The sequence below is a fragment of the Schistocerca nitens genome, chromosome 11 (genome assembly GCF_023898315.1).
Source record: "Schistocerca nitens isolate TAMUIC-IGC-003100 chromosome 11, iqSchNite1.1, whole genome shotgun sequence".
In the NCBI taxonomy this organism is placed as follows: Eukaryota; Metazoa; Arthropoda; class Insecta; order Orthoptera; family Acrididae; genus Schistocerca; species Schistocerca nitens.
In genome coordinates, this window is record NC_064624.1 from 76708207 (window position 1) to 76731388 (window position 23182).

Below are 23182 nucleotides of genomic sequence, written 5' to 3' on the forward strand. Positions count from 1 at the left end.
CAATAAAACGAATGCAATAAGGCTGAAAGTCGCGTGGCCTGTCACGTGACTCTCGCTCCGCCTACTGCTCGAGTTTCATCTGCCTCCTGCACTCAGTCTGCCCGTGGCGTCTGTTTTAAGTAGTTGACGTTTTGTCTGTGCGTCGGAAAATGTTGAGTGTACAGAAAGAACAGCGTGTTAACATCAAATTTTATTTCAAACTAGGAAAATCTGCAAGTGAAACGTTTGTAACGTTACAACAAGTGTACGGCGATGATTGTTTATCGCGAACACAAGTGTTTGAGTGGTTTAAACGATTTAAAGATGGCCGCGAAGACACCAGTGATGACACTCGCACTGGCAGACCATTGTCACCAAAAACTGATGCAAACATTGAAAAAATCGGTAAACTTGTTCGACAAGATCGCATTTTAACAATCAGAGCAGTGTCTGAGTTAACAGGAGTTGACAAGGAAAGTGTTAGGCAGATTCTTCATGAAAGTTTCAACATGAACAAAGTGTGTTCAAAAAGGTTCCAAAGTGTCTCACAATTGAACAGAAGGAACGCCGAAGAATGATTTGTTCTGACATCCTGGAAAACATTGAAAGTGATCCCACCTTCCTGCAAAATGTTATTACTTGCGATGAATCGTGGTTTTTTACTTACGATCCCGAAACTAAACGCCAATCGATGCATTGGAAAACTCCTGGTTCTCCACGACAAAAAAAAAGCACGAATGTCAAAATCGAAATTCAAGGCAATGATGATTGTTTTTTTTTTGACATCAAAGGGATTGTGCACATTGATTGGGTACCAGAGGGACAAACAGTGAATCAGCATTACTACATTAGCGTCCTGGCTACCCTACGTGAGCGAGTACGGAGGAAACGGAACGATTTGTGGAGAAAAAAGTCACGGATCCTTCACCGAGACAATGCCCCAGCTCACAGTGCGTTGTCAGTGAAGACGTTTTTGGCAAAACACAACATTCCCATCTTAGATCATCCACCCTATTCACCTGATTTGGCCCCCTGTGACTTTTTTCTTTTCCCTAAAGTCAAGTCAGCTTTGAAAGGAACTAGATTTGAGACTGTTGAAGCAGTAAAAGAAAAAGCGACGGAAGTAATGTATGGACTTACCGAAAATGATCTGCAGCATTGCTATGAACAGTGGAAAATTCGTATGGAGCGGTGTAGAGACCGAGGAGGAGAGTACATTGAAGGAGATAACATGAAATTGTAGATAATTGTAAATAAATGTTTTTTCCAGCATCAGTCCGGTTTTTTTCTAGCCGCACCTCGTAAGTCTGCGCGCTGTCTCTGCGTAGGACGGGGAAGGCGCGCGATCTGTCTTAGTTTGACTGAGGGCAGATTATGACGGCCTGGAAGCTCGGCACAAGCATTTTGGAAACTGCACAAGTTGCCGAGTGTTCGAGGAGTGCTGTGGTGAATGTTCCAACACGTGGCGAAACCAAAGTGAAACAATGTCAAGATGATGTGCGGTTGGGTGACCGCTCCTAATTTAAAAAATTCGGACATTGTACGCTGGGCAGTTTGGTAAAACAGGAAGGCGGTGAACTGTGGCGGCATTAACATTAGACTTTAATGTTGGACGGAGTGCAAGTTGTGTCTGAACACACAGAGCACCGAATACTCCCGACAGCGGGCCTCCACAGCCAACGACCCGTGAATGTGCCAATGTCAACACCACGACACTGGCAACTGCGGCCGGAATGGTTACGTCATCATCGGCACTGGACGCTAGCGGAGTGGCAGAGCGTTGCACGGTCTGGTAAATTATGATACCTTCTTCATCATGTCGACGAGAGGGCGCGAATCCACTGTCTTCCAGGGGAACAGCTCCTTGACACCTGTACTGTAGGATAGAGACAAGATGGCGGCGCCTCCATTATGCGCTGGGGAACGTGCACGTTGGCGTCCGTCCGTCCAGTGGAGTTAGTGTAAGGCGCCATGACGGCCAAGAAGTACAGGGTGATTCAAAAAGAATACCACAATTTTAAAAATGTGTATTTAATGAAAGAAACATAATATAACCTTCTGTTATACATCATTACAAAGAGTATTTAAAAAGGTTTTTTTTCACTCATAAACAAGTTCAGAGATGTTCAATATGGCCCCCTCCAGACACACGAGGAATATCAACCCGATACTCCAACTCGTTCCACACTCTCTGTAGCATATCAGGCGTAACAGTTTCGATAGCTGCTGTTATTTGTCGTTTCAAATCATCAATGGTGGCTGGGAGAGGTGGCCGAAACACCATATCCTTAACATACCCCCATAAGAAAAAATCGCAGGGGGTAAGATCAGGGCTTCTTGGAGGCCAGTGATGAAGTGCTCTGTCACGGGCTGCCTGGCGGCCGACCCATCGCCTCAGGTAGTTGACGTTCAGGTTTCATAACTAACCTTTTTCGTAGGACTCTCCATACAGTTGATTGTGGAATTTGCAGCTCTCTGCTAGCTCTGCGAGTCGATTTTGCTGGGCTGCGAACAAATGCTTGCTGGATGCGTGCTACATTTTCATCACTCGCTGTCGGCCATCCAGAACTTTTCCCTTTGCACAAACACCCATTCTCTGTAAACTGTTTATACCAACGTTTAATACACCACCTATCAGGAGGTTTAACACCATACTTCGTTCGAAATGCACGCTGAACAACTGTCGTCGATTCACTTCTGCCGTACTCAATAACACAAAAAGCTTTCTGTTGAGCGGTCGCCATCTTAGCATCAACTGACACTGACGCCTAGTCAACAGCGCCTCAAGCGAACAAATGTACAACTAAATGAAACTTTATAGCTCCCTTAATTCGCCGACAGATAGTGCTTATCTCTGCCTTTTGTCGTTGCAGAGTTTTAAATTCCTAAAGTTGTGGTATTCTTTTTGAATCACCCTGTATTATGCATTGGGTGCAGACCATGTACACTCCTTCGCTACGATGACGTTTACCAGTTTTCAACAAGATAATGCGACATGTCACAAGGCCACGGAATGGTTCAAGGAACACGGTGCCGAGATCCAATTTATGAGCTGACTCCCCAACTCGCCAGATGTGAACCCCATCGAACCCATCTAGGGCGTGACTGGACGTTGTCTCTGAGCTCATCGCCCCCCTCCCAGAAATTTGGGGGAATTAGGTGAGTTGTGTGTGCAGGTGTGGAGACGTGTCGCCGCTGTTATTCATGTCAACGATGGACATACAAGCAATTAGGTACGTGGTCCCAGTGTTTTGGCTGACCAGTGTAGAGCAGTGTTAAGATATTGCTTCTCCGATATAATTAGCAGCCGTTTCCACAATTTCGCTTCACCCACTGAACGTGTCCCCGTCCACTATTGCACAACATCCTCTCACAGACTGAGACATTCATAACTGCTCGCACATACGAGATTCATTCTTCGTGTATGTTTCACATTTACTTGTCACATATTCTAATAAAATGTAAAGTGTAATGTATTTTTAACTAACGCAAAGTTTTTATTTTAAGGAAATTTATCCATCCCCAAAATGATAAAAAACGTTAACTTGAAATTTCAGTATAACAGCAGTATATCAAGGGTCTTTAACACTGTTTCATGGAAACAGATAAAAGTAAAATCGCAAGCTGGCACACGTTTTTGCCTCTTGCTACGAGGATCTCTCCAAAATAAATGGTCAAAGTTTTTTTTTTTTAACATGCAATTTATATCTTTCATATACCACCGTGAACCATAGACCTTGCTGTTAGTGGAATGGCTTGCGTGCCTCAGCAATACAGATAGCCATACTGTAGGTGAAATCACAGTGGAAAGGTATCTGTTGACAGACTAGACAAAACGGTAAAAACGGATCCCTTATAAGATGGCTACGCTGTCTGTCTGTCTATCTGTCTGTGTGTTTGACTGTACAAAACCCTTTCACAAAGGACCAATTGGACGAATCAAGCTTACATTACATATTAAAGTCTACGCTACACAGGCTGTGTGAAAAAAATGAAGCTCCAAAGTCAGTACAATCAAAACATACGTCCATTTATGTCACATATTTAGAAACTCACAAACTCACTTTTCAAAACGTCCACACTACTTCCCACTGACCGAGACTCATGAAAATTGCCAAGAATCAACGTTTCACACTACAACGACGGAAAAATGCGAAAATTGTTAATCTGTAAGATATCTTTCCAGTATCAATGTCAATAACAGGCGAAAATCGTCAAGAATCTCGATTTTCGGAATGTATGAATTATCTATATAGATAAATAAGTTTGTACAAAACCCTCAGTGTGCGAGTCCTTCCCACACCTGGCCAATTTTTATTCCAAATAGTCCCAAACCCTTTGTGCGCCTGCTTAGCTGGGTGGTAACGTCCTCGCCTCCATTCAAGCGGGCCTGGGTTCGATTCCCAGTCGGGTTAGAGATTTTCTCCACTCGGGGACTGGGTGTTGTGTTGTCCTCATCATCATTTCATCCTCATCACCGGCGCGCAAGTCACCCAGTGTGGTGTCGAATCAAATAAGACTTGCAGTTGGCGGCCGAACTTCCCCAAATGGGGACGTCACGGCCAACGATGTCATACGCTCTTTTCCATTTTTTCCATCCCTTTGAACGGCATTACGCCGCAGTGGAACAAAGGGCTGTATACCTGTACCGCATTAGTCAGGACCAGTACGCCTGAGACACTGTTTAGCGGCCTTCACAGCGGAGTGATCATCTTTAAATATCGTTCCTCGAAGCGATTCCTTCAGTTCACCGAAGACGTGGTGACCATACTGTGTCAGACAAGGGCAGTAGAATTAGAGTTTCAGTGTTGTCCGCCCAAGCTTGGTAACCTCGGTTCAGGTTTCGACAGTGACATGTGGCCGGGTGTATTCTACAACAGAGAAACATCGTCTTTTTCCCGACGTTGTCGAAAGCGACACATTCGAGAGCCAGGTTTTGAAGGATTGCTACATACACTTCAGGACTGATAGTAGTTTCGTGTGGATTGGTCCATAAGGATAAGTGTTTCTGAATTTAAAAAAAACGACACAGCAACGGTCAGTATCCCTGCTCGAAGCACAGCTTCGGATTTCTTCTGCTTCAGCGAGTTTGGATAATGCAATGCCATCGATTGCCTCTTCGTCCCAGTTCAAAATGACGCAAGTAGTTTTCATCTCCGGTCACATTTCTTCCAGGGAAGTCATTTCCAGAATCCTCGAACTGTTGCAAAAGTTCACAGCACACTGTGTTCGATTTTTTATTTATTTTATTTATTTTTTTGGCATCAGTAAACATTCTCGGAACTGCCCTGGTGCATAACTTTTTCAACTGCTGAGTAGTCTGCACACGTTCGCTTCTCCCATTCTCACTTGCATTGACAGCCAGTTCACTGTCACACGTTTGCCAGACAGAAATCAGATTGTGAATACGGTGCACGTTATTACGACTGTTCAGAGAAGTCTAACGCTGAGTGGGAGGAAGCCGGCCGGTGTGGCCGTGCGGTTCTAGGCGCGTCAGTCAGGAACCGCGTAACCGCTACGGTCGCAGGTTCGAATCCTGCCTCGGGCATGGGTGTGTGTGCTGTCCTTAGGTTAGTTGACTTTAAGTAGTTCTAAGTTCTAGGGGACTGATGACCACAGATGTTGAGTCCCATAGTGCTCAGAGCCATTCGAACCATTTTTTTTTTGAGTGGGAGGTCCTGAACATTGTTGTGCCACTCTCATCAGATAACCTGCTTACCCAGCGACTGACTGTACTGCGGTCAGCAGCGTCATCTCCATACACCTCTCAAAATCTCCTGTGAATGTCAGTCAGTGTCTATGTCTCACAACTTAGGAAGTCGACACTCATCAGTCAAAACATTATGACCACAGTCCACAGTGAGGTTGGATGCCGCTTGGTGGTGTTGCTAGTTTGTGACGCGTCAATTAAAGTGGGTAAGCGGGGCTTACACGAACGGGGGATCACCCTAGTGAAGATATGAGCTGAGAATGGGGAAATGCACTGAGATAAGCGACTTTGACAAAGGGCGGATCATTATCACTCCGAGCCTGTCAACGAGTGTCTCGAAAACGACGAGGTTGTTCGAATGTGCACGTGCTACTGTCGTGAGCGTCTACGGAACGAGATCGGACAGTGAAACTACCACTAGGCGATAAATGGTTGGTCTACGGCTCACCGAGCGAGGTGGCGCAGTGGTTAGACACTGGACTCGCATTCGGGAGGACGACGGTTCAATCCCGCGTCCGGCCATCCTGATTTAGGTTTTCCGTGATTTCCCTAAATCACTCCAGGCAAATGCCGGGATGGTTCCTCTGAAAGGGCACGGCCGAATTCCTTCCCCATCCTTCCCTAATCCGATGAGACCGATGACCTCGCTGTCTGGTCTCCTTCCCCGAAACCAACCAACCAACCAATCTACGGCTCATCACAGAATGTGGAGTTCGGAGGCTTGTCTGCTCTGTACAGTTAGACAGATGGTGGTCTGCGGCATCTCTGCCTAAAGAGCACAGTGCGGTACGAGCACAAATGTTCTGGTGCACGCCGTTCATCGTACACTGTAAAACATAGAGCCCCACACGACGTGTTCACATGTTGACCCAAAAACATCGTCAATTACGATTGGAGTGGCCACGGGACCATCGGGACTCGACCGTCGATCAATGGAAACGTGTCTGCTCTTCGGGAGAATCATACTTTTGCTACACTAGATAGACGGCAGTCTCCACAAACTCCGTCATCGGGGTGAACGACGGCTCGTAACTTGCAGCGCGCCACGAGCACTGGCTGGTGGGAGCAGTATTACGCTATGGCAGACATTCTCCTGCGCTTGAATGGCGTCTGTGATAATAACTGAAGACACGCTGACAGCTGCGAACCACTTGCATCCGTTCATGCTTGATGTCTTGCCCGACGGCGATGTGATCTTTCAGCGGTATACCTGTCCGTCTCTCGGAGCCAGAACATTTCTACACTGATTTGAGGAGCATTGTAGTGAACGCACATTGAGGTCTCGGCGTCCAAATTCGCCTGATGTAAATCCTATCGCGCCTATCTGGGTCGCTATCGGTGCCATCACAGCCTATGCAAATCAGCGGCCGGTTATTACCCGAATTACATGACCTATGCTTAGATACGAGGTGTGGCTAGAAAAAAACCGGACTAGTACTGGTGAAACAATAAAACGAATGCAATAAGGCTGAAAGTCGCGTGGCCTGTCACGTGACTCTCGCTCCGCCTACTGCTCGAGTTTCATCTGCCTCCTGCACTCAGTCTGCCCGTGGCGTCTGTTTTAAGTAGTTGACGTTTTGTCTGTGCGTCGGAAAATGTTGAGTGTACAGAAAGAACAGCGTTTTAACATCAAATTTTGTTTCAAACTAGGAAAATCTGCAAGTGAAACGTTTGTAATGTTACAACAAGTGTACGGCGATGATTGTTTATCGCGAACACAAGTGTTTGAGTGGTTTAAACGATTTAAAGATGGCCGCGAAGACACCAGTGATGACACTCGCACTGGCAGACCATTGTCAGCAAAAACTGATGCAAACACTGAAAAAATCGGTAAACTTGTTCGACAAGATCGCCGTTTAACAATCAGAGCAGTGTCTGAGTTAACAGGAGTTGACAAGGAAAGTGTTAGGCAGATTCTTCATGAAAGTTTCAACATGAACAAAGTGCGTTCAAAAATGGTTCCAAAGTGTCTCACAATTGAACAGAAGGAACGCCGAAGAATGATTTGTTCTGACATCCTGGAAAACATTGAAAGTGATCCCACCTTCTTACAAAATGTTATTACTTGCGATGAATCGTGGTTTTTTACTTACGATCCCGAAACTAAACGCCAATCGATGCATTGGAAAACTCCTGGTTCTCCACGACAAAAAAAAGCACGAATGTCAAAATCGAAATTCAATGATTGTTTTTTTTGACATCAAAGGGATTGTGCACATTGATTGGGTACCAGAGGGACAAACAGTGAATCAGCATTACTACATTAGCGTCCTGGCTACCCTACGTGAGCGAGTACGGAGAAAACGGAACGATTTGTGGAGAAAAAAGTCATGGATCCTTCACCAAGACAATGCCCCAGCTCACAGTGCGTTGTCAGTGAAGACGTTTTTGGCAAAACACAACATTCCCATCTTAGATCATCCACCCTACTCACCTGATTTGGCCCCCTGTGACTTTTTTCTTTTCCCTAAAGTCAAGTCAGCTTTGAAAGGAAATAGATTTGAGACTGTTGAAGCAGTAAAAGAAAAAGCGACGGAAGTAATGTATTGACTTACCGAAAATGATCTGCAGCATTGCTATGAACAGTGGAAAATTCGTATGGAGCGGTGTAGAGACCGAGGAGGAGAGTACATTGAAGGAGATAACATGAAATTGTAAATAAATGTTTTTTCCAGCATCAGTCCGGTTTTTTTCTAGCCGCACCTCGTATCTAATGCCACCTACCTCCACAAGCCTACCAACAAACTGTCGGATCCCAGATACGCAGGATCAATTATGTATTTCGTTCCAAAGACGGACAAACAAGTTATGAAGAACGTGATCGTGACATTTTACCTTATCAGTGTATAACTGTACATCCTTTAGAGGTAGCTGAAGTGTAACACTCATCTTGATGGAGTACTACAAGAGCACCGCTTGCGGAAATACACTATGTGATCAAAAGTATCCGGACACCTGGCTGAAAATGACTTACAAGTTGGTGACGCCCTCCATCGATAATGCTGGAATTCAATTTGGTGTTGGCCCATCCTTAACATTGATGACAGCTTCCACTCTCGCAGGCATACGTACAATCAGGTGCTGGAAGGTTTCTTGGGGAATGGCAGCCCATTCTTCACGGAGTGCTGCACTGAGGAGAGGTATCGATGTCGGTCGGTGACGCCTGGCACGAAGTCGGCGTTCCAAAACATCCCAAAGCTGTTCTATAGGATTCAGAACAGGACTCTGTGCAGGCCAGTCCATTGCAGGGATGTTACTGTTGTGTTACCGCTAGGACACAGGCCGTGCGTTATGAACAGGTGATCGATCGTGTTGAAAGATGCAATCGCCATCCCCGAATTGCTCTTCAACAGTGGGAAGCATGAAAGGGGCTTAAAACATTATTGTAGGCCTGTGCTGTGCAATGAAAAACAATAAGGGGTGCCTGCACCCCCATGAAAAACACCACCTCCGAAGTTTACTGTTGGCACTATACACGCTGGCAGATGACGTTCGCCGGACATTCGCCATTCCCATACCCTGCCATCGGATTGCCACATTGTGTACCGTGATTCGTGACTCCATGTAATGTTTATCCACTGTTCAATCGGCCAATGTTTACGTTAATTACACCAAGCGAGGCGTCGCTTGGCATTTACCAGAGTGATGTGTGGCTTATGAGCAGCCTGTCGACAGTGAAATCCAAGTTTTCTCACTTCCCGCCTAACTGTCATAGTACTTTACAGTGGATGCTGATGTAGTCTGGAATTCCTGTGCGATGGTCTGGATCGAGTCTGTCTATAACACATTACGAGCCTCGTCAACTGTCGTCTGTCTTCGTCAGTCAACAGGCGAGGTCGGCCTGTACGCTTTTGAGTCCCTTCACGTTTCCACTTTACTATCACATCGGAAACAGGGGACCTATGAGTGTTTAGAAGTGTGGAAATCTCGCTTACAGACGTATGACACAAGTGGCACCCAATCACATTGCCACGTTCGAAGTCCGTGAGTTCCGCGGAGCGCCCCATTCTGCTCTCTCACGATGTCTAATGACTACTGAGGTCGCTGATATGGAGCACCTGGCAGAAGGTGACAGTACAATGCAACTAATATGAAAAAACGTATGTTTTTGGGGGTGTCCGGATACTTTTGCTGACATACCGTAGGTTGAAATTATGTAAGTTCGAGGCTTCCACGGCCAGTCCAGTTTTGAATAAAGGCCGAGAAACACTCTTCCCGCTTGTATTCAAATGTAAGTGAACCTTTTGAATGAAGTACTTTTGGTATTAGGTTGCATTGTTAAAAAACGCTAAAGCAATTAATTTGCCGACTTTTCAACTGACTTGCTGCGGTCCTCTTCTTGGCGGCTAATTGCTGGATTCTGATAAATGTCTCCCTGTATGTACTGTGTACTTCTGTTATTCGGTGGCTTCCGACTTCACGTTTCGGGGATTTCATTTGACAATTTGTTGTGGAGGGGCCTAGCTGTACAGTAGACTATTGTGTGTGTAGCTCTGGTGGCTGACTGAAAGACAACTTTAATAGGTGAATGGTATGAATAGCGTGCCGGGAGGCGGTTGCCTGTGCTAATCTAATAAGCGGGTGGTGGGAGATTCTCGTTGGTGATTGGTGGGTAACAGGAGGCTGCCGATTTGCTATTGCCTACCTATCACCAACTACTAGATTAGCACAGGTAATAGCCTGCCATATAGTCATCGCCCTCCATAGCTACCTCCTCGCTACAAATCATCCAGTGATATGCTAGATATCAGACATTAGAAGCCAGCAGATAACCGAAATAGTATATAGAGGGAGGTTTCACCAGTGTCTAGTTCTCAATCGTCCTGAAGAGGACCACAGCGAGTCGGTCGGAACGTTGGCAATTCGGCTCCTTTGGTGCTTTATAATAACACGGCCTGATACCCAAAATTAAGCTCATGAGACAAAAAATTAGTCACCCCAGTGCACACGCACGGATGAATTGTTAAGCCTTTACAGATGGTGCAGATATCGAGTCATATGCTCACCCACGAGCGGAGTGTCTGTACGTGAGCACCAGGGAGCATCGATCAGTGATACATTTATGTTTCAAGCAAACACTGTACATCAACATGGACAAATGTGGGCTGTTGAACGTGTCCACAAGCAGTGGTGTACCACACGTAGCCACCAAACACGACGTCAGATTTTTCGTCGCGAAAAGATCCTGACTGAGAGGAATCGGGGGTGCGTTTCACGGCTTGTGAATCGAAATCGGTTCCAACACCGACAGAAATTTCTGCAGGCACTGAATGAAAGTCAGAGAACACTGCTACGGGAACTGCGTGCAACAAAGGTTAGGAGTCGGTCACATTGCATGAGCCTATTGCTCAAGTGGCGGATCCAGAAAAACCTCAAGGAGCCGGGGGGGGGGGGGGGGGGCTAAAGATATCTGGAGCTACCTTTTCTTTGAGACCAATAGAAACTAATCAAGTCATATACAAAGTTTAATTCTCGAATAAACACTTTATTTGCACTGAAAAATGCAACAGTAGTACACTTAGCACTAAAACACACACGATCACACTCCGCGTATTTCTAATATCACTAAGCACAACACTGGCCAATAATCGCAGTTGTTCACTTCTTATCACTTCCAAGTTATCGCGACGATTGTACCTTTCAAACTATCTACCTGGCAGCGACTCCGCTTCCCTTATATATGTGGCTTGGTTGTTTCGAGAACATTCGCTGTCAGAATGTTGTCTTCCAGACTTTTATGGAATGTGAACAAATACCTACCGTGAAAGCCAGAAACCAGCATGTACTTTACTACGTATAATATAAGGGCGAGTTTCCAATGGTGGCGTCATGCAGCAGTTTATGTGTGTGGAACTTTTCCTGTAGATTCCGTGACTTTTTAGTGCGTTCGATTAAGGGCCTATAAACACACATCAAAAAAAGTTTTGCATCACCTCGGTTCCGACAGATCAGGAACCTGTGCAGAAAATTGGAATAGAGAGCAACATGAACATCACCTCCGCCCTTTTTACTGCTCATGAAAACCACATATTGCATATTGTACACCATACAGGGAGACCTTCATAGGTGGTCGTCCAGATTGCTGTACACACCGGTACCTCTAATACCCAGTAGCACATCCTCTTGTACTGATGCGTGCCTGTATTCGTCGTGGCACACTATCCACAAGTTCATCAAGGTACTGTTGGTCCAGGTTGTCCCACTCCTCAACGGCGATTCGGCGTAGATCCCTCAACGTGGTTGGTGGGTCACGTCGACCATAAACAGCCCTTTTCAAACTATCCCAGGCATATTCGATAGCGTTCATGTCTGGAGAACATGCTGGCCACTCTAGTCGAGCGATGTCGTTATCCTGAAGGAAGCTATTCACAAGATGTGTACGATGGGAATTGTCGTCCAAGAAGACGAATGCCTCGCCAGTACGTTGCTGATATGGTTGCACTATTGTTCGGAGGATGGCATTCACGTATCTTACTGCCATTACGGCGCCTACCATGACCACCAGGGGCGTACGTCGGCCCCACATAATGCCACCCCAAAACACCAGGGAACCTCCACCTTGCTGCACTCGCTGGACAGTGTGTCTAAGGCGTTCAGCCTGACCGGGTTGCCTCCAAACTGGGTTGTCGGGCACATCTGTACCACGCTGCATGGTGTCGTGGTTGCAAAGATAGACCATGGACGTCGGAAGAGAAATTGCGCATCATGCAACCTATTGCGCACAGTTTGAGTCGTAACACGACGTTCTGTAGCTGCACGAAAAGCATTAATCTACATGGTGGTGTTGCTCTCAGGATTCCTTCGAACCGTAATCCGTAGGTAGCGGTCATCCAGTGCTGTAGTAGCCGTTGGGCGGTCTGAGCGAGGCATATCATCGACAGTTCCTGTCTCTCTGTATCTCCTCCATGACCGAACAACATCGCTTTGGCTCACTCCGAGACGCCTGGACACTTCCCTTGTTGAGAGCCCTTCCTGGCACAAAGTAACAATGCGGACGCGATCGAACCGTGGTACTGGCCGTCTTCGCATGGCTGAACTACAGAGAACACGAGCCGTGTACCTCCTTCCTGGTGGATTGACTGGAACTGATCGGTTGTTGGACCCCCTCCGTCTAATAGGCGCTGCTCACGCATCGTTGTTTACATCTTTGGGCGGGTTTAGTGACATCTCTGAACAGTGAAAGGCACTGTGTGTGTGATACAATATCCGCAGGCAGCGTCTATCTTCGTGAGTTCTGGGAACCAGGGTGATGCAAAACCTTTTTTTTTCTTTTTGTGCGTAGCAACAAAGCATTTTTAGGAATCTTTTCGAAAGTCACTATTACCAGAGATATACTCAGCAATAGTTTACCGTCCCTAACCCGTTTTACGTGTTAGGTACGGGAAACTACTGTTACGTTATTAGTAAAAATATTGTTACGAGTCTGGTAACAAAACTTTTACTGAGAAATTACTATGCATTAGTATTGTTAATACTTCACAATCAACTGATCACTCTTTCACTTGACTAATCTTCACCTGTGCACTTACTACAACCAGGACTTTTTACTTATTCTGCTTCTGAATGTAAACTAGCTTCCTATTCGGCGAGTAGTCCGCATTTATAACGCTACGTACCGAAGATTCTCTGTACAAGAAAATGGTAGAATATACGCGACTTTTCTCGAACAGATGCCAGAGAGATTAATGTATCAAGATCTCTAGAATGGTTGCCACTTTTCTCGTAGGTATGTGTTAGCTACTGTATCTATGTGCCAGACAGAGACGTATAAAATACGATGACGCGGACGCGCATGCTACACCTACTCGATAACTCGATTCAGTGAAGTCGGTTGACGAAAGAAACGAACGAATTGCGTGAGGGCTGACTGGCGGGAGTGACGCGGGTGGCAATGCGAGCGGTCCAGCGAGGGGGAGGGGGAAGGGGGAGGGGGTATTGCTCACACAGCCACAAGAAGATGCACCCCCTCATTGCGTTAGAAATCATCGCAATTCGATAGTAGTTGACTGGCGGAACGTAATGTGGTCTGACAAATCACGTATTTGCCTATACCGAAGTGATGCATGTCACCGACGGCAAATGATGCATTTCATACTGAATGTGGGCAAGGTCCGTTTCAAGCTGGAGATGGGTCTGTGATGTTTAGGTGATGTTTTTCTTATCGCGAATTGGGCCCCTCCACTGAGATGACGACTAACTTCAACCAGGATGTTTATTTAGACATTCTGAACGGTCGGGTGCTACCTTTCAGTCAACATTTGCATCATGAGTATACTGTTGATACCACTATTTTACAAGACTAAAACAATCGTGCTGGAAGAATATGTGACTGGTTTCCAGAACACTCCACACACTCTATTTCACCTCGACTGGCCTGCAAAATCACCTGACTGTAACCCCACAGAAACTCTCTGGAACATCAAAATATCCACGTGTGTCCTGCCGGTCTACAGTTTCCAACGGCCACAATATTTCGGCGATCATACATGTCCCCATCATGAGGTGAACTGACGGACTGAGCTCCTGTGAACGTGCCGGCACGGAGATCCGTACGCTATGGCTGCTCAGGGGGAACTGGGTTCGGTCGCGGCGGCGGCCGATTTAAATACCCTCCGCCCGCGGCGCACTCGCTCCACCGTCCGCGCCCCGCGCCACGGTCGCGCGGTGCAACAGATTGCGACGGCGTCTGAGATGATGTCGGTGTGGTGGCTCTGTCCGCCGTGGTCGTCACAACTATACATTTGCTCGATTTACTCTTGATTAACCCAATCGCTGGTTCCCAAGCCTTGCTAAGATTATAGCCACAGTCACGGTTTATGAGGTCGTCATTGGTGCTTGGGAACCAGCCATTGGGTTAATCAAGAGTAAATCGAGCAAACGTATAGTTGTGACGACCACGGCGGACAGAGCCATCACACCGACGTCATCTCAGACGCCGTCGCAATCTGTTGCACCGCGCGACCGTGGCGCGGGGCGCGGACGGCGGAGGGAGTGCGCCGCGGGCGGAGGGTATTTAAATCGGCCGCCGCCACGACCGAACCCAGTTCCCCCTGAGCAGCCATAGCGTATGGATCTCCGTGCCGGCACGTTCACAGGAGCTCAGTCCGTCAGTTCACCTCATGATGGCGACAAGTATGATCGGCGAAATATTGTGGCCATTGGACACTGTAGACCGGCAGTACACCCGTGGATATTTTGATTATCAAATACGCCGGGAGAAACTCAAGAATCTCTGGAACATGTTGAAACAGCTGGTAAAATGCAAAGATCAGCGTGTCCACAATTTGGTGGAATTCCGAGACCATATGCTCAGCGAGTGGCTTAATCCAGATGCGACGTACCTGCACAACATTACGGACTCACTTCCTAACCAAATCCAAGTGGCTGGCAAGTCCAGAGGTGGAATTACACCGTATTGTATGATGGTTGTAACGATTTCTCCACAAGTGATTAATTTTTTGGGTGGTAAGCTTATTTTATTAAAAAGGTTGAATTCAATTTGATTACCAGCGGGAAGGATATGTCTGTGACCTCTGCTAATAGCAAAGGTATAGAACGAATGTTAGATTGTTTAAAAAACTTTGTGCAAATTGTTTGAAGCGATTTTCATATTGGCTCATGCACTCTGGCATGCCAGATAACACATCACATAACTTGGTAACCAGCCACTTGAACTCTTTTTTTTTCCTCGCAATATCTCCCCATGCACAGAACTGCCTCTATGAATTAACTGTGTATTGCTGTGCCACAACCATGCTAGTGTGGTGACACCTGGCAACTGAGAAACACACAGAGTGGCGTGGCGCGGCGGCTCACCTGTGGCCTGCAGCTTCCAGAGGAAGTCCAGCCGGTAGGTGGCCTCGGTCTGCTGCGCGTGGATCACCAGCGCCGCCAGGCAGCCCAGCAGCACCACCACCAGCAGGTAGCGCGACGGCAGCTCGTCGTCCGGCCGCGTCCGAGTGCTGAAACTGCCGCCACAGTGGGGTGAGCGAGCGCACCAGAAAGGAGGACAACAACGTGCTTCAGTTGCCAGTTCCCAAGCAGAAATTATTCTGCACGTATACAGGGATAAATGAAAAGTAATTGATGCAGTAGTAACAAAACATATGGTGCATGGAACTTGTGGTGCACTTAACCAAAATTGTGTGTGGATGAGAGATGAGAAAACTGCAAAAAACTTGCTAAAGATAAATTTAGTTGGCCCGTGACTTTGAAGCTTGCACTAGACTTGAAAAAGTAAAATATATTTATAAATATGAATGTAAAGGATATGATAGTGCAACTATGGAAGTGGGCAGTCAAAAAACACATGGGAATGAAGAAGTTGAAATTGAAGTGGTCAGTTTTGTGAACAGCTATGTCAAGCGTTGTGGCGTATTTGTGAATTTCCAAATCATTTTCAGTAGCACACCGTCATTGGTCTTGACATTCATTTACAACTGATACATAGGTTTTACTTCAGAGTAGGAGAAGAATGAGAAGCAGTGGAAAATGTGAAAAAACCGAATTATTATAATTCTTTGCATTAAATGAAACCCTAGATGACTGGACAACCGTGGCCTCATCAGACGAGTCCACATTTTAGTTGGTAGGACCTGATGGAGCGAGTGTGGCACAGAGAGTCTACGAAGCCATGGACACAAGTTGTCAACAAGGCACTGTGCAAACTTGTGATGGCTCCACAACGGTGTGGGCTGTGTTTACATGGAATGGACTGTGGTCCATTGAACCGACCACTGGCTGGAAATGTTTATCTATGGCTGGTTGGAGAGCATTTCAAGCCATTTATGCAGTTCGTGTTCCCAAACAACGATGGAATTTTTATGGATAACACTGCACAATGACGCGAGGCCACAGTCGTTAGCGATTGGTTTGACTAACATGCTGAACAGTTCGAGCGAATGATTTGGCCACCCAGATCGCCCGACATGAATGCCATACAGCATTTATGGGACGTAATCGAGAGGTCAGCTACACCAGCAACACTTTCACAATTATGGACGACTATAGAGGCAGCAGGGAACTTGCCACCTCGAGCTGTTGCAGATCGCTAGACAAAAAGAAATCCGACACGATATTAGGAGGTATCCCACGAATTTTGCACCTCTGTCTATTTACATAATAAATGAAATCATTGGAGAAAAAATTAACTATGATTGGATACTACATATACTCAAAGATATTTCTGTTGTCTCGAAACTTACAGGGTGATTCAAAAAGAATACCACAACTTTAAAAATGTGTATTTAATGAAATAAACATAATATAACCTTCTGTTATACATCATTACAAAGAGTATTTAAAAAGGTTTTTTTTCACTCAAAAACAAGTTCAGAGATGTTCAATATGGCCCCCTCCAGACACACGAGCAATATCAACCCGATACTCCAACTCGTTCCACACTCTCTGTAGCATATCAGGCGTAACAGTTTGGATAGCTGCTGTTATTTCTCGTTTCAAATCATCAATGGTGGCTGGGAGAGGTGGCCAAAACACCATATCCTTAACATACCCCCATAAGAAAAAATCGCAGGGGGTAAGATCAGGGCTTCTTGGAGGCCAGTGATGAAGTGCTCTGTCACGGGCTGCCTGGCGGCCGATCCATCGCCTCGGGTAGTTGACGTTCAGGTTTCATAACTAACCTTTTTCGTAGGACTCTCCATACAGTTGATTGTGGAATTTGCAGCTCTCTGCTAGCTCTGCGAGTCGATTTTCCTGGGCTGCTAACAAATGCTTGCTGGATGCGTGCTACATTTTCATCACTCGTTCTCGGCCGTCCAGAACTTTTCCCTTTGCACAAACACCCATTCTCTGTAAACTGTTTATACCAACGTTTAATACACCACCTATCAGGAGGTTTAACACCATACTTCGTTCGAAATGCACGCTGAGCAACTGTCGCCGATTCACTTCTGCCGTACTCAATAACACAAAAAGCTTTCTTTTGAGCGGTCGCCATCTTAGTATCAACTGCCGCTGACGCCTAGTCAACAGCGCCTCAAGCGAACAAATGTACAACTAAATGAAACTTTATAGCTCCCTTAATTCGCCGACAGATAGTGCTTATCTCTGCCTTTTGTCGTTGCAGAGTTTTAAATTCCTAAAGTTGTGGTATTCTTTTTGAATCACTCTGTATTGTTCCAGATCAGCATAGGTCAATTTTGGAAATATGAAATGTAAAGAAAACAGATTCTGAAGTAAAATATAATAACAAATACACCCTGTTGCCATACCACTCTTGTCCAGGCACTGGGTCCAAGATAACACAAGATCCCATCTCCAGCTGACACCACAAACGTCCTGAGGTATGTGTTTAAGATATCGTAAGCAATTCCTTGGGCTTACAAACAATATAGTTGTGATATGTAATTAGGCAGCCTAGTCGAATTTGTACCGAATGTATTCGTCATATGACTGAAAAATGAACAATTATCGAATCCTCGTAATCCAAAGTAGCTGAATCTCCAACAGGTTAAAAATATCATCGGTCAAGAAAAACGAGACAGGAGAACAAATACAATCTTCGATGGGTAGTACACTCAGCCTAAGAGACACATGGACATCCTCATTACGACGCCATGTTGCAGTAGTTTACCTGAGCGCCTCAGGCCCGAGAGGTTGTGCGGAACCTGTTGATTCTGTGAGCAAAACAGTTTACTATCTCGATGCTCGTTAGTCGCGACAGTTAGATACATCAGAATTGTGGTGGTAACTCACAATTACGATAACATCTGGTCTACAAACGCCTCTGTAGTAGCACTCGTTAGCAACATTTTTGGTATGAAGAAAGTGAATGCTTTCTTTGCTGTGTTGCGAGTACTGAATGCCGAAATGAAATCACTTTTTGGCCATCAGGCTAAATTTTCTTGTGACACGCTACCCTCTATACAGGTGCTCAAAAATTACTGTTACGAACTTCTAGGGATTGTAGAGAAGTGTGAGTACGTAATATTTTGAATAGGTATCCATGTCCGGAAACATACTGTTACCGTGCTACAGCCGTTTAAAAACATGTTTGTCAGATAGGTTCAAATGGTTCAAATCGCTCTAAGCAGTACGGGACTTAACCAAAAAAAAAAAAAAAAAATGGCTCTGAGCACTATGGGACTCAACATCTGAGGTCATCAGTCCCCTAGAACTTAGAACTACTTAAACCTAACTAACCTAAGGACATCACACACATCCATGCCCGAGGCAGGATTCGAACCTGCGACCGTAGCAGTCACGCGGTTCCGGACTGAAGTGCCTAGAACCGCAAGGCCACCGCGGCCGGCACGGGACTTAACATCTGAGGTCTTCAGTCCTCTAGACTTCGAACTAGTTAAAACTAACTAACCTAAGGACATCACACACGTCCATGCCCGAGGCAGGATTCGAACCTGCGACCGTAGCAGCAGCGCGGTTCCGGACTGAAGCGCCTAGAACCGCTCGGCCACATCGTCCGGCTGCCTGATAGGTATGCAACAGTGTTGTCACTGTAGCAGGTGGTTATGGCTGGAGTCATTTGATGTCTATCCTACGTCTCTGGCGTGATTCGAGCTGCATTCACGCGTCTGTGAATGTTAGAGCAGCACGGTTGAGTGCACATTTGCAAAATACACGGACATGATCCTTCTGAATGGCGAAGCTCGCGGTAATGCAATAGTTGCTGTCACTTTTATCAGGATCGTTCTCAACAACGACCGACTCCATCGCAAACCCTTTTCACCACAGTTCCTCAGCGGCTTTGAGAAAGAGTACCTTGACCGTCAGCAATCGCGACTTTGGTTCTCCAAGGAGACGCCGTGCACCCGAACTGCAAGAGGCCGTCGCGGATCACGTTGAAGAGAAGCCGTGAACGATTACACGAGCAATATCTTTGGATATTAATGATAGGAACTATGACTCAAGTTATGTACCGGGTCACGCTTAATAAATTATTTGTAAAAGTGGTCGCATTACCAACATGTTCTCAAATGGTTATGTAGCACGGAAACGGTATTTTTCTGGACATAGCTTCCAATTCAAAATATTGTCTACCCGTTCTCCTTAGGTGTCTTGGAAGTTGGTAACGGAAATTTCCAAACACCCTGTAAATCGCAAACTTTGAAAACGCTGGTGATCTTTATGAAACAACTGTCCTGAGGAGACGTATCGCTGCAAATAGGAAAGTAAATATTTTTAGGCACTATTGCTTGCATTTATTTTTAGTCTTATGTTACTTATTTCTTTGCTTCTGAGAACTTTTTTACTGTTTATATTTGGTAGTATTATTGTGACAGTGTCTCATTTTTTCCAGGCAGCCTACACGAAATACGTAGGCTGTCGTAAGCACAGGAAAAAGGAACATTATTATATGGAAAGTTAACCTGGTATAGATCTTTTGAAATTAAACTTGGATTCAGTGGCAAAGTATCTTCCACAAACAGAGTATCTCGTTCTTGTACCTAGAAAGGATTCTTTTGTCGACTAGTGAATTCTTCGACTTCATAGTGTTGCGTAACATCACTGAAGAGACATTCTCTCGCTCACCCCAAATTATCATGTTGGATTTCTGAATTCATCTTTTTTCCATGATTTTTTGTGTGCGGTGCTTCCTTGCGGAACAAATGCTTTCAGCCGGTCCATTAAACACAGTTTGTCTACAGTAAGATAAATTTTGCTGCTCATTTCAGTTATTTCAAATTTATTGAATGTGCTAATATTCTTGTAAACGTATTCGTGGTCTCTGTGAAGCAATACATGTCGTTATTAGTGTCTGTAAGTCGACTCTCGGTTGAGAAGAATTGTGCTGTTCCCTTCTGTCTTTAGTTTTAACCATGGTTGATCACCTCGGTGTAATAAAGCTTGAGGCTAAGAAGGGTTATTAACCCTAGCAATACCAATGCACTTTCAATAACGGAATTCATTGAGGGCAGGAGGGGGATACTTTATGTCCACTACAGAAAAGGGGAAAAATGACATATATAAATTTCGTTATTTGTTGTTGAGTTTTATTGAAAACACGGTTTTTGTAAAATGTAAACTTTCACGGCCGGAATTGTCACAGTTCATAAAATGTTCTGAGCTTTATGCCATGGTCGAATAGATGTCACATTAAAACCTGATGCTTTGCTCCTATCTGTGGAAGACATTTTCAAGGTGGGTAGTAGCTTTCTTGAATGTCCACTTTACATCCTGGCTCAGTAGCGAGAAAAGGGGGAACGGGACATTCAACAAAGTTACGATCACTCTTGAAAACGTCCTCTACAGATGAGGACAAAGTGTCAGGTTTTAAAGTGAAATACATCTGACCACGGTATAATACCCCAGAACATTTTATTAATCGTAACATAGGTTTTAAAGCGATACTGATGAGTATGTAGAGGGCAGAAGGTGAAAATATCTCTTAATGCTATTATTTACTAACTAATACATTGACTGCAAGAAGTAACATCTGCTGCTAAATATTGGAGGGGGAAGGGGGGAGGCAGGGTGGAGAGAGAATTTGTGACCACCAGAGTTAGACATAACTCTTTGGTCAACTTTACCTGAAAAATTTAAACAGCTATAGAAATTAGTGGAACAATTCATTAAAAAACAAAATTTTAAAATTTAAAGTAGCAATTTAGATTAAAATATTTAAAAATATGGGCATAAAGCACCCTCCCAGACTTCTCTACCCTCCCCAAATACTACTGCCAGGAAACAAGCCTGCAGTGGGTGAAGAATCTAGTGCTTTGGAGCAAGAGTGTTCATTTCTAGAAACCCTGCTGTATGTGGAGACCGTTTGCAGAGACTCACCTGGCATGGAGTGTCAGCAGACCGAGGTAGCCAAAGCAGATGCACGAGAGCACCAGCAGCTTGGCCAGGCTGATGAGGATCTGGTAGACGGCGCACATCACCATCGCCATCATCACACACAGCGTCAGGAACTGCAACATGGTGGGAGATGGGATGTACGGTGGATATGTGATGCAGCCTACATGAGAGGTGTACAGGCTACTGTTGACCATTAAATCAGAAACGCCAGTAAAGTTGCCAAGTAATGCAGATTTTGCAAGTAAAAATTATTTATGAGAATATCTGATTAAAATTGTAAGGCATTTTGCGAAATTTAGAACACAGAGCAAGAGTGGCAGCAGCAGTGGCTCCAACCTACCTGACTGTCGAGATGACCTCATCTTGGGTGTCAGACAAGTGCACAGCATTCTGTGCTGTTTCAGTTTATACAGGCTGAGTCAAGAAGTATTTTACAACTTTGGAATGATATAGATATTTATTGAGATAGCTAACAGAATTGGTACATGTCTCATTTTGCAGTTAATATCAAGTTTGATATAAGTAGTGCATCAGTACCCCCTTGATAAACCTGCTTCATCGATAAATAATGCATCTTTTCATTATAGGATAGCTCATCCAAATTGGAAGGTCTTAAACTTTTGTCATCTTCATCAACTATTTAAACAATCTTATAATATTTAAGTGTATATAAGTGAAGGTGTTTCTACTATTTACAAAAAATGACCAAGTGGTGAAGTTGTGTTATTTGTTGACAATATAATATATATGACGAATATACATTCATTACAATTAATGCCAGGATATCTAAAGCTACTACCTAGCACAGGATTAAATCAAGATTTAAATTAGATGGTGTACTCAAAACATTTTCATGTAGAACGTTTTTATTCTTTGATTTTTTTCTCTATGCACTATTGGATAAATATCGTTATAAGATTTAAATGTGTGGCACTATAAACAGACAATTTTCAAAATTATCTGCAGGAATAAATTCTGTGTTTAGATACATTAGTAAGATTATGTGTTTTTCAAGGATAGTACATTCTGTGAATATAATTAATTCGCTAAAAAGTATTTAGAGCAGGTACTGCTGATTTACTTTTGTTTGCTAGTGACTGCAATAAATTTTCGGCATTAGCTTGGGAGCTAATAAAAATATTCAAATATGGATTACAAAAACTAAAACATACAAAATCCTGAACTTTTCTATTAATTTTTTTTCTAGTTAAATGGAAGAAGCAAGATGTATGAACCAGCAGCTAAAGCAGTCTTCGGATTGGATGCAGTCCAAAGACAGCACCAGCTGTTATCTGCTAAACTGAGAAGTCAATTTTACCTCGCAAAAATACACCAAAGTTCATTATAGGACAATGTATATTATTATGTTAATCACTTGAAATGACTTCTGAGTAGGGACATTGGAAGATATTGTTGTCAACGAAAAACGATGAAGAGGAACAAATTGGTGCAAAAATGTGCTATCAAGAAATTTATGATTTAGATAGTTTTTATCCAAACCTATAACGCAAATGAGTTCAGCTACTTATGCAATAAGGGTCATTGCAAATTTTGGTGATAAACATCTTAGTAAATTAGCTTACTACGCCTATTTTCACTCATTGCTTTCATATGGCATCATATTTTGGGGTAATTCATCACTGAGGAATAAAGTATTTATTGCACAAAAGCGTGTAATCAGAATAATAGCTGGAGTCCACCCAAGATCATCCT

The 23182-nt window shown here is 44.6% G+C and overlaps 1 protein-coding gene across 1 annotated transcript in view; it reads right to left on the reverse strand.

Moving 5' to 3' along the window:
• Window positions 1-23182, reverse strand: part of LOC126213071 (adenylate cyclase type 5-like) — a 779221-nt gene that overhangs the window by 165752 nt on the left and 590287 nt on the right. The window contains exons 13-14 of the mRNA XM_049940658.1: window positions 21452-21582; window positions 15506-15657 (exon numbers count right to left, since the gene is read on the reverse strand). Of these exons, the coding sequence (XP_049796615.1) occupies window positions 15506-15657; window positions 21452-21582 (283 nt within the window). The remainder of the gene's footprint in view (window positions 1-15505; window positions 15658-21451; window positions 21583-23182) is intronic.